This window comes from Pipistrellus hanaki, assembly GCF_964339955.1.
Source record: "Pipistrellus hanaki genome assembly, chromosome: 7".
NCBI classification, from domain to species: domain Eukaryota; kingdom Metazoa; phylum Chordata; class Mammalia; order Chiroptera; family Vespertilionidae; genus Pipistrellus; species Pipistrellus hanaki.
In genome coordinates, this window is record NC_140509.1 from 40,407,653 (window position 1) to 40,424,052 (window position 16,400).

Sequence of the window (16,400 nt, forward strand, 5' to 3'; positions counted from 1 at the left end):
GGGTTAATTTTCATACTCACTCCTGTTTGGCTGCTAGGTGTGGCTTGTGGGTGTAGCAGAGTGATGGTTAATTTGCATATTACTCTTATTAGGATTATTTGCCTATTAGGGTACACACACAAAATGTGTGGGTGGGTGGGTGGGTGGGTGGGTGGGTGGGTGGGTGGATGGATGGATGGATGGATGGATGGATGGATAGATGGATAGATAGATAATGTACACACACATCTTGTGTTTCTTACTAAAATTCAGATGTACTTCAAAGTTACCATTTATTTAAATTATTTAAAAGTCAGGTACTTTCCTGGTAAAAGGCAGTGCTTTTCTCTCTGAGATTGAAAAATAATAATAAAATGGTAAGTTATATCCTGATTTTATTTAGTCTTAGAAAATTGAAGATTTTGGGTTTTTTGTTTTTTGTTTGTTTTTTTGTTTGTTTTTGCTTTTAAACTTAATTATACCTGTAGAATTCAAATATAAAATCAGTGTTAATTTCAAATATAATGACTGCATTGTCATAGTCCATGTGTATTACCTTACTGCTCCAACTTATTTTTATACATTTTTAGGGAACTCACTCTCTTTTGGAGTAAATTACAGCAGAGAGTAGAACCATCTGTACACGTGTACCTGGAAAGATGTCGTCAACTTTCTTTGTTAACCAAGACAGTATATCATATTTTCTTCCTGATTAAAGTTATTAATTCAGAGGTAAGAATAATCAAGGAGTCTTTTAATTCAAAATACATAAATTATTTTTAATAATAGTCTTACTTTGGCACCTTTTCCACTGATTTTTATTTCATTTAATGCTTTTGAATATTGATTTTTTTATAGTCCTTTAAAACATTTGGTTTAGAGAAACTTAAAAATGCAAACAAGAACCAGGAATTTGCTCTTAGCCTGTAGAAAAGTAATATATTTAATATTTGTAGTTTACTGCTCTATAATTTTCACGTATAGGTACATTCTATTTTGATAATTTTCACTATAGAAATGTAGAGAATATGAAGAGAAATATACGGTTGGCTTTGCCAGCCATCTGGCAGATCACATGATCTACAAAAAATACTCTACAGAACACCCAGAAATACTTGCTAAAGTAAAACAATTTTTTTTAATGTATAATAGCTGAGATTGCAAGGATAAGGGAGATTCCCCAGGCTCAAAATGAAGAGAAACCTGTAAAGTGGAGCAGAGACCTGATGGTGGATCTCTCCTTCCTGGTGGATATTGAGATAAGGAGTTTGAGTTTTAATATTTACATGGGGACAGAAGAGCAATATGGGGATAGGAGATAAGATCTTGGCTCTGTCAAGTTGGAGAGTTAGAGCTAAGATCTATGTCTCCCTCCCCTCCTCTGCCAACCTGTGAAGTACTAAAAATTAATTGAAAAGTAAATTAGAAAAATATTACTAACACAGATGGATGATAGGGAACGATAGGGAACCTTATGCATGACCAACTGTGCTGTGAGGTAGAGGACAAAATGTTTCCTCTAAGAAGTTATAACCATTAGTCTTGCCCCTACACAGATTTGGGGTCCAACAATAAAAAATATATTTTTTTAAAATATCAATGGGAAAAATACCCTATGGTGAGGACTAACAAAAAAACACACATATACACAGAAAACAACTTTGTTATAAAGTTGAAATCCTAACACCAACAAAACTATAAACTACCAAAAAATTTTTTTAATAAATCTTTATTGTTCATATTATTACAGATGTTCCCCTTTTTTTCCCCCCTCCATTGCTCTCCTCCACCAGGTTCCCACCCCACCCTCTTCCCTTTACCCACCCCCCATTGTCCTCATCCATAGGTGCACAGTTTATGTTCAGTCTCTTCCCACATCCCCCTCTCCCCTTTTCCCCAAGAATCGTCACTTCACTCCCCTTCCATACCTCTGATTCTATTATATTCAGTAGTTAATATTGTTCATCAGATTTTTTTTTAATTTCCTTGGTTTTTAGATTCACTTGTTGATAATTATGTATTTGTTGTTCATAATTTTTATCTTTACTTTCTCTTCTGAAAGAACCCCCTTCAGCAGTTCATATAATTCTGGTTTGGTGGTGATGAACTCCTTTAGCTTTTTTTTTTATTAGTGAAGCTCTTTATCTGGACTTTGATTCTGAGTGATAGCTTTGCTGGATAGATTATTTTTGGCGGTAGGTTCTTACTATTCATCTTGAACATTTCTTGCCATTCCCGTCTGGCCTGCATGGTTTCTGTTGAGAAATCAGCTGACAATCGTATAGGTGCTCCTTTATAGGTAATTACCTGCTTTGTTCTTGCTGCTTTTAATATTCTCTCTTTGTCTTTTGCTCTTGGAATTTTAATAATGATGTGTCTTGGTGTGGTCCTCTTTGGATTCCTTTTGTTTGGAGTTCTCTGCGCTTCCTGGACTTGTAAGTCTAATTCTTTCACCAGGTGGGGGAAGTTTTCTGTCACTATTTCTTTCAGTATGTTTTCGATATCTTGCTCTCTCTCATCTTCTGGAACACCCATAATTCTGATGTTGGTTCGCTTGAAGTTGTCCCAGAGGTTTCTTACATTATCTTCAATTTTCTGAATTCTCTTGTCTTCTTGCTTCTGCGGAGGAGTGTCTTCTGGCTCTTTATGTTCCAAATCTTTGACTTGATTCTTGCAATCTTACATTCTGTTTTTAGGACTCTATATAATATTTTTTATTTCAGACAATGTATTCTTTATTTCTTGTTGATCCCTTATTATTTCTTATTGATCCCTTATTATTTCTAGTTGATCCCTTTTCATATCCCCATGGGTCTCGTTTATTTTATCAGCCTTTTCTAGGAGATTCTTGAACAACCTTATAAGTGTGGTTTTGAACTCTATATCCAGTTGCTTTTTGTCCTCCATTTCTTTCGTTTGTGATCTATTTCATTGTCTCGGCATTTTCGCAGCTTCCCTGATGGGGCTGAGTTTCAGGGTGGAGCCTACAGGCTTGGCTTCTGTCAGCCACGCCCTATGTGGATCCTGAGTCTCAGTAATCCCCAGGGTCCTTCAGTACTCGCTGCAAGCACCTCTGAGAGAACGGTGTCTTCGATTTTCGCCTCCCACCAAACAGTGTAGGCTCTCCCCCAATGAGCCTGGAACTGGGGTTCAGTTCAGTTGGAAGTGGGGTAGGAGGTGGCATTCAGAGCAGTCTGGAGCCCCTGTCTCCTTCCCGCCAGGGCAATCCCGCGGCACAGCCAACCGTCCCTTCTCTGCGTGCAACGTGCACGCCTCCGGGACCTCCTTTCGCCGCTCCCCCGGGGTTCCGCCTTACAGCCCAGCTACCTCTGTTTGAGCCTGGGTCCCCGAGGTCTGGCCTAGAACTGGGGTTCAAAGGAGTCGGAACTGGGGCCCAGCACAGTCCGGAGCCTTTGTCTCCTTCCCGCCAGGGCAATCTGGCAGCAGAGTCAACAGTCCGTCCTCTGTGCACAATGCGCGCGCCTCCGGGACTGCCTCTTCGCGCACGTACCGCGTGTCTCTGTACCTTAGGCTTTTACAGCTCCTCCGCTCTTATTCTGGTTTTTTCCTTGCTTCTCGTTGTAGAATTTCCAGTCAGTCGACTTTCCTGTAATTCTGGGTAATGTCCATTTTATATTTTAGTTGTATTTTATTGAAATAGTTGTGTGCGGCTGTGGCTAGGTGTTTACCTGTGCAGCCATCTTGGATTCTCTCTTGTAAGTTCAAACTACCAAAATTTTTATTCTGCATATTCAACTTTGTGTGTAATTAAAAATTAAGTTTATAAGTAATATTCATATTGTAAACTGATTATATAAGAAGTGTTTTTAAAGTTGAATTTGAAATCAGTTTCCCATAAGTACCTGTAATTAAATAATACGTCCATAAAAATGTACTTAATAGCCGCATTTGATAAAAGTAATGATAGCACCAGCTTAATTATGACTTATATTACAGAAAGCTAAGTGATACAAATTCAAAGGAGAAATAGAGACAAATGGCTCTTCCTGGCACTGGTATAACAGCAGGCAAGCTTCTAAAGCAAAATGCAAGGTTTTATATTTGTAATCCCACTCTTTTCTGTTCCTTTCCTCTGGACGGCAAGTCGTCTTCACTCAAAGCTACCCAAGGCTTACATGCTGATATCAGTTCCCCACGTACAGCCCTGTAATCCTTCCCTAGCCTTCCACAGCATTATGTCTTATTCTGCTTCAAAATTCTTAAATGGTTACCTATGTATTTTAAAATTAAAAGTAATTGAGCATGGAATACAAAAGGGCTTTCACAATCTAACCTATGTGTCATCTCATCTAGCTTCATCTTTTTACCATTCCCTCTACCCAAATAGCCTACAGTTCCATACAAACTGACCTCATCTTCCTCCTCCCCCCAATCCTATATGGTAACATAAGAGTGGCCTAATTGTCTTCTATTATGAGTAGCCCCTAAGGTAACAATTATGCAAAAGTTTTTACTGTAAAAGTTTTCTGGCTCAAATCTATCTCAAAATAGTATAAAATAATGATTTAATTTTATGTGAAAGCCAGAGACAGCCATATGGTTCCACCTCTTTCCCAATTGTCCTTTCTTCACTGTCACTTATAAAAACGGGTTTTATGTTTTGTCCGTTTTTTTCCCCTTGGTTTTCTTCTTCATCTTTGTGCCCTTCCTTTTCTTGAAATTAAGTCCAGTTCAGTATACCAGCCTCCTTCACTCACTCTTATTTTTGTCTCACAAATCTAAGCTTTTGTTTATTAAAGTAATTTTCTTTTTAATCTGTGAAAATACAGACCCTGTCAGCTATTTTGACTTCTTTTTTTTCTTGCCTTTTCATCTGTTACAACACATATTTCATTCTCATAAATGTGGCCAAATATTTTGGCTGGCTTGTTATATTCCCTTTTAAACCCATTTTATCTTCATGTATTTTTCAAATGACTCTTACATTCATTTCTGATATATATATATATATATATATATATATGAAAGCCTAAACAATCGTCTGAACGTCCAAACGGTAGCTTTGATACACAATGACCACCAGGAGGCAGACACTCAATGCAGGAGCTGCAGAGCTGCATTGACTTGGCAGCTGTGGTTCTTGGGTGATGCACCCTGGAACCAGAGAGGAGGGATCCCAGTTCCAGGGTGCATCACCTAAGAACTGCCCTTCGCAATCTGGGACCCCTCAGGAGATGTCGGAGAGCCAGTTTTAGCCCAATCCCCACAGACCAGGTTGAGGGACCCCACCTGTGTATGAATCCATGCACCAGGCCTCTAGTCTTATAATAGTGCAAGATGTTAATTCAAAAGGGGAAAAGTTTGTTATGTCTTCTTGTACTCCTAATTCTTAAGCTGATGGCCATGAGGTAGGTAATTTGACATTCAATTTTGTGATAGAACTAGAATCTCCACTATTAAGGATCAAATAACTTTATTCTGTTAAAAGTGAAAACCTTGTTTTATTACTCAGATAGGAAATATGAGGACATTATCATTTTGTAATTGGTTTTAGAAGGGTTGCAAATGCAAAATTAGGAAATGAGATTTTTGATAAAATTAATGGCAGTTATTAATCACTATGTGCCAGGCATTATACCAAACTATATCAACTGCTTTAGGTACATAATATCCATTAATGCTCACAGCAATTTTACAAAGTTTGTGCTTTTTTATCTCTATTTTATAAGTGGGATATGAAACATCTGAGAAGTTCAATAACTTTTCAGTTTGCCTAGCTATTAGATAATCTAGACTGTCAATGCTTATGCTTCTTCTGCTGTTTTGTGCAGTTCATTTTACACACTCACACCATTACCAATCAGGCTATGGTGCAGTGCTTTTATAAGGAGCATCTTTTCATGCACTAGCTATTGCAAAATTTGAGGAAAGCAAACCTTGATTTTAAATTACTAAATTCACAAATCTGTGTTCATTAGTGTAGATTAAGTTAATATTTCCTATTTGTTTTTTTCACAGACTGAAGGTGCTGGACTTGCTACCTGTATAGAACTATGTGTAAAAGCTCTTCGCTTGGAATCTACAGAAAATACTGAAGTGAAAATATCTATTTGCAAGACCATTTCTTGTTTGTTGCCTGATGATCTAGAAGTTAAACGTGCTTGTCAACTGAGCGAATTTCTTATTGAGCCTACAGTAGATGCATATTATGCTGTGGAAATGTTATATAACCAGCCAGACCAGAAATATGATGAAGAGAATCTTCCAATACCAAATTCTCTACGCTGTGAGCTCTTACTTGTATTAAAAACTCAGTGGCCCTTTGATCCAGAATTCTGGGACTGGAAAACCTTAAAACGACAATGTCTTGCATTAATGGGGGAAGAAGCATCCATTGTGTCTTCAATTGATGAACTAAATGACAGTGAAGTTTATGAGAAAGTAGGCGACTACCAGGAAGAGACAAAAGAAACTTCTGTGAATGGACTTACTGGTGGAGTTGGTGCTAATTCTGGCCTTCTTTGTGATGAAAAGCAGAAGAAGAAAGAGATAAAGCAATTGAGAGAGAGAGGATTTATATCTGCTAGGTTTCGGAATTGGCAAGCCTACATGCAGTATTGTGTGCTATGTGACAAAGAATTTCTTGGTCATAGAATAGTACGACATGCTCAAAAACATTACAAAGATGGGATTTACAGTTGTCCTATCTGTGCAAAGAACTTTAATTCTAAAGAAACTTTTGTCCCTCATGTCACATTGCATGTTAAACAATCTAGTAAAGAGAGACTAGCAGCTATGAAACCATTAAGAAGATTGGGAAGGCCGCCTAAAATCACAACTACCAATGATAATCAGAAGATTAATGCTGTGACCAAGCAGGAACAGCGGCCTATAAAAAAGAATAGTCTTTATTCAACAGACTTTATAGTATTTAATGACAATGATGGCTCAGATGATGAAAATGATGACAAAGACAAGTCTTATGAGCCAGAAGTCATCCCAGTCCAGAAACCAGTACCTGTCAATGAATTTAATTGCCCTGTAACTTTTTGTAAAAAGGGCTTTAAGTACTTTAAAAATCTAATTGCTCATGTAAAGGGGCATAAGGATAATGAAGATGCCAAGCGCTTTCTTGAAATGCAAAGCAAAAAAGTTATTTGCCAGTACTGTAGACGTCATTTTGTAAGTGTTACTCATCTCAATGATCACTTACAAATGCACTGTGGCAGTAAACCATATATCTGTATACAGATGAAATGTAAGGCTGGTTTTAATAGTTATGCAGAGCTCTTAACCCACCGAAAGGAACATCAAGTTTTTAGAGCGAAGTGTATGTTTCCTAAATGTGGCAGAATTTTTTCAGAAGCTTATTTACTCTACGATCATGAAGCACAGCACTATAATACCTATACTTGTAAGTTCACAGGTTGTGGTAAAGTATATCGTTCTCAGATTGAGCTAGAAAAGCATCTGGATGATCATAGCACTCCTCAAAAAGCACTGCCTCCAGAAGACCAACTTAATTCTTCTGGAGCTTCTGTCCAGCTTTCCAAAGTGAATCAGAACCCAGAAGGGACCACTGAGAAAGAAATTTCTATGCTTCCTTCACAAGATAACGTTGAAAGTACGTTATCAACAGATAGAAGTGATGCTTGGGATAAAAGCAGTGCAGAATCAGCTGTGGCCAAACAAGACCATGTTTCTGCTTGTGAGCTCAGGCAAGCTGATGAACCATTGTCAAATGGTTTGGAAAATCCTGCTACTACTCCTCTGCTACAGGCCAGTGAAGTGGCTGTGTCCATTAAGGTGTCCCTTAATCAGGGAATTGAGGATAACTTTGGAAAGCAAGAAAACTCAACTGTGGAAGATACTGGAGAATCACTGGTGACAAACATACATACAGTAGTTGAAGATACTTGTAATGATTTGTGTCATCCAAGTTTCCAGGAGAGAAAAGAGCAGGATTGCTTTAATGAAGCCCAGATTACTCAGAATTCTTTGGTAAACGCAGAAACGCTCAAAATAGGTGACCTTACCCCACAAAACTTAGAAAGACAAGTGAACAACTTGATGGCCTTTTCTGTGCAAAATCAGACAGGATTTCAAAACAGTTTGCCAACATCCAAGTTTGAATGTGGAGATAATGTTAAAACATCAGCCAATCTTTATAATTTACCCCTTAAGACATTAGAAAGTATCACATTTGTTCCACCACAGCCCAATCTAAGTAGTTCTTTAGGAACTCCATCAGTGCCTCCAAAAGCGCCAGTTCAGAAGTTCAGTTGCCAGGTTGAGGGATGTACTCGAACCTATAATTCTTCACAGAGTATTGGGAAGCACATGAAGACAGCACACCCTGACCAGTATGCTGCATTTAAAATGCAGTGCAAAAGTAAAAAAGGCCAGAAATCTAACAACTTAAATGTACCAAATAATGGAAAGTTTGTTTATTTTTTGCCATCACAGGTCAGCAGCTCTAACAATGCATTTTTTACACCACAAACCAAAGCCAATGAAAATTCTACTTGTTCAGATCAGTTGCAGCACGTCTCATCTTCCATTTTTCCAGCTCAGTTGGCCAGTGTATCAACTCCATTGTTACCCTCAGTAGAAAGTGTCATAAATCCAAATTTACCTTCTCAGGATAAAAATGAACAGGGTGGTAGTATGATATGTTCCCAGATGGAAAATTTGTCTAATACTACCTTACCAGCACAAGTGGAAGATATAACCAAAACAGTTTTGCCTTTGAATATTGACAGTGGCTCAGATCCTTTCCTTCCTTTACCTGCAGAAAATAGTTCAATGTCTCTCTTCCCTTCACCAGCAGATAGTGGAACTAATTCTGTTTTTTCCCAACTGGAAAACAATACAAGTCATTTTTCCTCACAGATTGAAGGAAACACTAATTCCTCCTTTCTAAAAGGAGGTAATGTTGAAAATGCAGTTTTTCCCTCCCAAGTAAATGTTGCAAATGACTTCAACAGCACCAGTATGCAACAGTCTGCTCCTGAGAAAGTTAAGAAAGACCGTGGGCGAGGCCCAAATGGGAAGGAAAGAAAACCCAAGCACAACAAAAGGGCTAAGTGGCCTGCAATTATCAGAGATGGGAAATTTATCTGTAGCAGGTGTTATAGGGCTTTTACCAATCCCAGATCGCTTGGTGGACACTTGTCTAAGCGATCTTATTGTAAACCTCTGGATGGAGCAGAAATTGCTCAAGAACTTCTACAGAGTAATGGACAGCCTTCTCTTCTTGCCAGCATGATTCTCTCCACAAACGCAATAAATTTGCAGCAGCCACAACAGTCTACCTTCAATCCAGAAACATGTTTTAAAGATCCATCATTCCTACAACTACTTGCTGCTGAAAATCGCTCTTCAACATTTTTACCAAATACATTTCCTAGGACTGGTGTGACTAACTTTAATACAAGTGTTAGCCAAGAAGGAAGTGAAATTATCAAACAGGCTTTGGAAACTGCTGGGATTCCCAGTACATTTGAGGGTGCTGAAATGCTTTCTCAAGCTCCAACAGGTTGTGTCTCAGATGCAGCACAAGTAAATGCTACAGTGATACCAAATCCAGCAGTGCCACCAACCCTGTTGCAAACTGTGTGCCACCCAAACTCCCTGCTGACAAGCCAGAATAGGACACCAAACTCCAAATCTCCCTCCATTGAGGAATGCAGCAGTTTGCCCATTTTTCCAACAAATGACTTACTACTGAAGACTGTTGAAAATGGTTTGTGCTCTAGTACATTCCCTAATTCTAGTGGGCCATCACAAAATTTTACCAGTAACAATTCACGTGTTTCAGTTATAAGTGGTCCTCAGAACACAAGGTCCAGTCATTTAAATAAAAAGGGAAATAGTGCTTCTAAGAGAAGAAAGAAAGTTACCCCTCCACTAATTGCTCCTAATGCTTCCCAAAACTTGGTAACTAGTGACTTAACAGCAATGGGACTTATAGCAAAGAGTATAGAGATACCAGCTAACCTTCATTCAAACGTAATTCCAAATTGTGAACCTCAGACTTTGGTGGAAAATCTAACACAGAAATTAAGTAACGTGGATAATCAATTATTTCTGACTGATGTGAAAGAAAACTTTAAAACCAATCTTGAGTCTCATACAGTGTTAGCCCCTTTACCATTAAAAACTGAAAATGGTGATTCTCAAATGATGGCTTTGAATTCATGTACAACTTCAATAAGTTCTGATTTGCAGATTACTGAAGATAATGTTATACAAAACTTTGAAAAGACTCTTGAAATTATTAAAAGTGCTATGAATTCTCAAATACTTGAGGTAAAAAGTGGATCTCAGGGTGTTGGTGAAACATCACAGAATGCTCAAATAAATTATAACATTCAACTTCCTTCAGTAAACACTGTACAAAATAACAAATTACCTGACTCTTCTCAGTTTTCCTCCTTCGTAGGTGCTGTGCCGACAAAAAGTAACATTCCTCAGTCTGAAGTATTCCATAAGGAGGATCAAATACAGGAAATTTTAGAAGGCTTACAGAAATTAAAATTAGAAAATGACCTATCCACTCCAGCATCCCAATGTGTACTAACAAATACATCAGTGACACTGACTCCTGTTCCTGTTAAAGCAATTCCAAATGTTACAGTTGTTCAGCCAGTTTCTGAAATGATAAATATTCAGCTTATTGACAAAGTTAATAAACCTTTTGTGTGTCAAAACCAAGGCTGTAATTACAGTGCTATGACAAAGGATGCACTATTTAAACACTATGGTAAAATTCATCAGTACACTCCAGAGATGATACTTGAAATTAAGAAGAATCAGTTGAAATTTGCTCCATTTAAATGTGTAGTACCTACCTGCACAAAAACATTTACAAGAAATTCTAACCTCCGAGCGCACTGTCAGTTGGTACATCATTTTACAACAGAGGAAATGGTAAAGTTAAAAATAAAAAGACCTTATGGGAGAAAATCTCAGAATGAAAGTTTGTCAGTTTCACAAATAACACAAGTAAAAAGACAGCTAGCTATGATAGAGGAAAATAAAAGGGAATTTCAGTCTGCTATGGAATTGGGAGCAATGAAGGAAAATGCCTTCAGTAATATAGCAGTGATTCCAGAAAATCAACTTCTAGAAAAAAAAAGTTCTGAAAAAACAGAAAGTTCTCCACAAGTGAGCACAGTTATTTCAGAACAGTGTAATACAAATTCTCTCCCAAACATACAAACCAAAGGACGGAAAATCAGGAGATATAAAAAAGAAAAGGAGGAGAAGAAACGCAAGAAGCCAGTTTCCCAATCCCTTGAGTTTCCAGCAAGCTACAGTCCTTATCGACCTTACCGATGTGTTCATCAGGGTTGCTTTGCTGCCTTTACAATACAGCAAAACTTAATTCTGCATTACCAGGCCGTACACAAATCAGATCTACCTGCATTTTCTGCAGAGGTTGAAGAGGAAAGCGAGACTGGTAAAGAAAGTGAAGAAATTGAAACTAAACAAACTGTGAAAGAATTTCGATGTCAGGTGAGTGACTGTTCTAGAATTTTCCAAGCTATTACTGGCTTAATACAACACTATATGAAACTTCATGAAATGACTCCTGAGGAAATTGAAAGTATGACTGCTTCCGTGGATGTTGGGAAATTTCCGTGTGACCAGTTAGAGTGTAAATCTTCCTTTACCACATATTTGAACTATGTCGTTCATCTTGAGGCAGACCATGGGATTGGGATAAGGGGGAATAAAACTGAAGAAGATGGCATATACAAGTGTGATTGTGAGGGCTGTGACCGTATATATGCAACTCGGTCTAATCTCCTTCGACACATTTTTAATAAGCATAATGATAAACATAAAGCTCATTTGATTCGGCCAAGAAGGTTAACATCTGGTCAGGAAAATATATCAAGCAAAGCAAACCAAGACAAAACAAAGTCTAAATATCGGGGAACAAAATACAGATCTGGAAAGGAAGGAACCAAAATGCCTAAGATCAAACGAAGGAAAAAAAACAATTTAGAAAACAAGAATACAAAGATTGTACAGATTGAAGAAAATAAGCCTTATTCTCTGAAACGTGGAAAGCATGTATATTCTATAAAGGCAAGAAATGATGCCTTATCTGAATGTACAAGCAAATTTGTAACCCAATATCCATGTATGATAAAGGGGTGTACATCAGTTGTTACAAGTGAAAGCAATATAATTCGACATTATAAATGTCATAAATTATCTAAAGCTTTTACATCACAGCACCGCAATCTTCTTATTGTCTTCAAACAGTGTTGCAATTCACAATTAAAGGAAACTGCTCAGCAAGAAGTTGATAAGAATGATGTGAAAGAATCTGATACATGTGTATCAGAGAGCAGCGAAGATAATGAAAGAACAACTACAGTTCCACAGAAGGAAGTTGAAAAAAATGAAAAAGATGAAATGGATGAACTAACAGAATTATTTATTACAAAATTAATAAATGAAGATAACACAAATGTGGAGACCCAAGCTCATACCTCTTCAAACGTAAATAATGATTTTCAGGAAAATAAACCCTGCCAACAAGAAAAACAAAAAGGAAGTAATTTGAAGAGAGGTAATAAAGAAAAAAATGTCTCCCAAAATAAAAAGAGGAAAGTTGAAAAGGCTGACCCAGCACCAGCAGTTGAGTTAAGTAATATGCATAAAGAAGAAGAAACTGCTGTTGCAATTCAAACCACTGAGGAGCACCCTGCATCTTTTGACTGGAGCTCGTTTAAACCAATGGGATTTGAAGTATCATTTCTGAAGTTTCTTGAGGAGTCTGCAGTAAAACAGAAGAAAAATACTGACAAAGAGCATTCAAATAGTGGAAATAAAAAAGGATCCCATTCAAATTCAAGAAAAAATATTGACAAGACTGCTGTGAATAGTGGAAATCATATATGTTCTCATAAAGAAAGTGAAACCTTTGTACAGTTTGCCAATCCATCACAGCTTCAGTGCAGTAATAATGTAAAAATTGTTTTAGACAAGACTCTGAAAGACTGCACCGAGCTTGTCTTAAAGCAACTTCAGGAAATGAAACCTACTGTCAGTCTGAAAAAACTTGAAGTACATTCAAATGATCGATCTGTGTCTGTTCTGAAAGAAATCAGTATGGGCAAAGCCACAGGGAGAGGACAGTACTGATAACTAATGTGCTATAAATATGTCACTTAGAATTTTATTTTAAACAGCCATCAAGCATGCTAGAATTGTAAAACTTTTTCATTAATTTTTGTTGTTATTAACATGAATTAACCTGGCCAAAAAATGGAAGGGAAAAACAAAAAAAAACCACACATGACATTTGTCATGTAAAACTTTATCCCTATGGGACTTGAAGAACAGAATCAAAACTTAAGTTATTGTAAATATTGAGCTCAAACTCAAATTTCTATCAACCAATTGTCCTTTTCATGAATTATCTGTGAGAATGATTTGTTTCACCAATCACTGTTCATGTATAACTTTGTTTGTAGATATCTTTTTGTATATATTTATTATTGTAAATCATTTGCTGCCACCAGCAGTATGTAAGTCTAAACTATTAAATGACACATTTATATTTGGAATTTTAATTTTTAACTAAGCAAGTTTTTAAAACTTCTTTTATTGTTTTAAATTAAGAATTTTTTTAAACTAAAACTAGAAACTCTGCCATAGTTCATTAATTTTTACATAAAGCATTTATTTACAAGATCTCAAAATCACTTTTCACAAAGCAGGCACATTATATCAACACCTTGCTCTGCTTTGTAAATTGGCCATCCAGGATTTTGGGGTGGTATTTATGTGAAATTAAAGCAGATTCTTTAGCAGTTTCCTATAGCTACAGTCCCCCTACTCCCTGTGCTTCTAATTGGATAGAGATAATATGATTCCATGATAAATAATGGAAATGTGAATAAAGAATTTGCATCAAAGATTTTAAACATTTGGTATTATAACAAAAAAATCCTTTGTGAATGTGATAGAAACTAGTAGTGTGGAGCAGTGTAAATATTTGAGGTGGTGATTTGTGAAGTAGCCCAGTATTGCCTTAAATAAAATCACATTTCATTTCTTGTTTTATACATGTGATCTTATAAAGGGTTCTCCCCCCCTCTCGCCCCCCCCCCCCCCCCATTTTCTGAGATTTATAGATTGGTGTATAGCTTTAAACTGTATAAACTTTTGTGGAAAATTTTTTTAAACATTTTTATAAATCTTAAAATTAGTATTAGTATCATCAAAGTGAGCCCATCTTGTGTTTATAAAATGCAAGAGTCCTTTGAAACACTTTCTATAAGGAAGTTGGATGTTTCGGTTTTACTGTTTATAGCTGTTAGACTGTACAGATTTGTCTGTATTTCCCACCATATCTAATGATACTTTTTTCATTAGATTGGTCCTCCAGAGCAGTATTAGTTATTATTATTGATTATTTTGGTTATTTAGTATGTAGTTAGCTCTTATAGTTTGGCTTTATTTACCATATTTATACTGTGGATTTACAGCTAGAGTTAGAAGTTAATTTCAGGAGAGTTTAGTTGAAGTCCAACTAAAGTTGGCACAGGAAACAAAAGAAAAACATCCTTTCAGATTGACTTTTGTTTCTGTTCGCCATAAATAGTAGCATTGATTTTTGACTTTGTGTTTGTTATAAACCAGTTGCATTCACAATTTTATTAGCCTGAGATATCAATAAGATTGTGATGATATGAAAATATGTATATTCCCTGTGCAACATCAGATTTGCAGGAAAATGAAGCACTTAACATGAACTGAAATTTCTGGTACTCTGAATAAACAAGTATTATAGTTTTATTTTTAGGGCCTTATGGGTTATATTGAATAGTTGGTTTCACCTCCTTAAGGTTTATTACCAATATCCATAAAACTTGACACATTAAAATCCCTACCCTTTGGTAAGTCCACTGTTATTTATTAAAATAAAAGTTCTTGTGGGTGTTTAAGACATGTTTTCTTTCCTATATTAACAATAACTGAGTAATTTTAATATTAAATTTTTGTTAACAACTTATGTTTTCGTACAATTTTCTTCAAAGTTGATTTAGCTTTTAAAGATAGGCATTTGGCAAAATTTCCCTATATTGTGCAGAGGCAAGTAAGTTTATTTCTGATGAATTTAGTGATGAGCCACTGTTAAGTGAAAATGTGAATGTATTGGGGGTTTTCTTTTGCTCATTAACTTAAGAACATTGACCACTAGACATTTCTGTAATGGTTCTCGTATATGTTAGAAGAGTTTGACAGCATTGAGTTAAATTTTTTATATTGCAGGTTCTGTATGCTCAAAGTTATATGGAAGAGTGGGCTTTTTAGCATGGAACAGAAATAATCAAATTATGGTATAAAATAAATATGAATTTATAGAATAGCATGTTGGTAAAATTTGATATGGAATGTAATGCCTAAGTATTAAAAAAAAAGAATCATAAAGAATATATTTTCATGGTATACTTTTCCTCAGTCATTTGTCTTGAGATATATTTTTCCTGCAGCCTCAATTTGCCTAAGACTTCATATTGTAAAATTATTTTGGGTTATTTTTTCTCTTCTAACCCCCAAAAATTTGAATATTACAGATCAGAACATGTTATTTATTTAAAATACATTGTTGTGTTAAGTGGAATGTAGCAAACAGTTTGGGAAATTTTCAGCTATGTTAAATTCAGCATAGTTAAATTATTTTAAAGGGCTAGACAGAGGTAGAGTTTTAACAAGATAGATTTTAATTATTAAGCTAGCAAATATAGTTGCTATAGCTATTAAAATAAAAGTATATAAATACTACAGCTAGAGACATTAAAGGAAGAATGCTCTTATTTTGTAAGGGGGAAGAAGGTTGGCAATTATGAAAGTCATAGATGAGTCTTGAAAGATGAATACGTAGACATTAGATAGTAAGGGGGAAAGGACTTCTAGGCATGGAGGTATAAAGGGGCATAGTGCATTTGCAGTATTGTAAGTGGTCCATGCAGAAAGGAAGTAGGAGAAATTAAAGAGGCAGATGGGTGAGATCATGAAGGTTCTTGTATGCCATATTGATCTTTATCTTGTTTTTTTGCTAGATTGTTTAAGTAGTTACTTAATGCATTTAAATTGAACAATTTGATCGGGTACCAATTTTATAAAGATAATTGGCACTATAGAGAGAATACATTGGGTAGTTGGAGATTAAAAGCTGGTTTGGCTCTGGATAGAGCATCAGCCTATGGACTGAAGGGTCTTGGGTTTGATTCTAGTCAAGGGCTCATGCCCAGGTTGTTGGCTCAATCCCCAGTAGGGGGCGTGCAGGAGGCAGCCGATCAATAATTCTCATCATTGATGTTTCCCATTCCTTCCTCCCTGAAGTCAGTATAAAAAATATATATTTAAAAATATATAATAAAAATCAATGGAAAAAATATCCTCAATTCAGGATTGACAATAACAAAACA

General features: G+C 36.3%; 1 protein-coding gene across 4 annotated transcripts in view; it reads left to right on the forward strand.

Moving 5' to 3' along the window:
* ZNF292 (zinc finger protein 292) overlaps nucleotides 1–15,402 on the forward strand; it is a 75,682-nt gene extending 60,280 nt beyond the window's left edge. For all 4 annotated transcript variants that reach the window (XM_084889260.1, XM_084889259.1, XM_084889261.1 and 1 more), the window contains 2 exons: nucleotides 570–711; nucleotides 5,959–15,402. In XM_084889260.1, coding sequence (XP_084745386.1) covers nucleotides 570–711; nucleotides 5,959–13,104 — 7,288 coding nt within the window. In that variant the 3' untranslated portion in view covers nucleotides 13,105–15,402. The remainder of the gene's footprint in view (nucleotides 1–569; nucleotides 712–5,958) is intronic.
* Nucleotides 15,403–16,400: the final 998 nt, after the last annotated feature.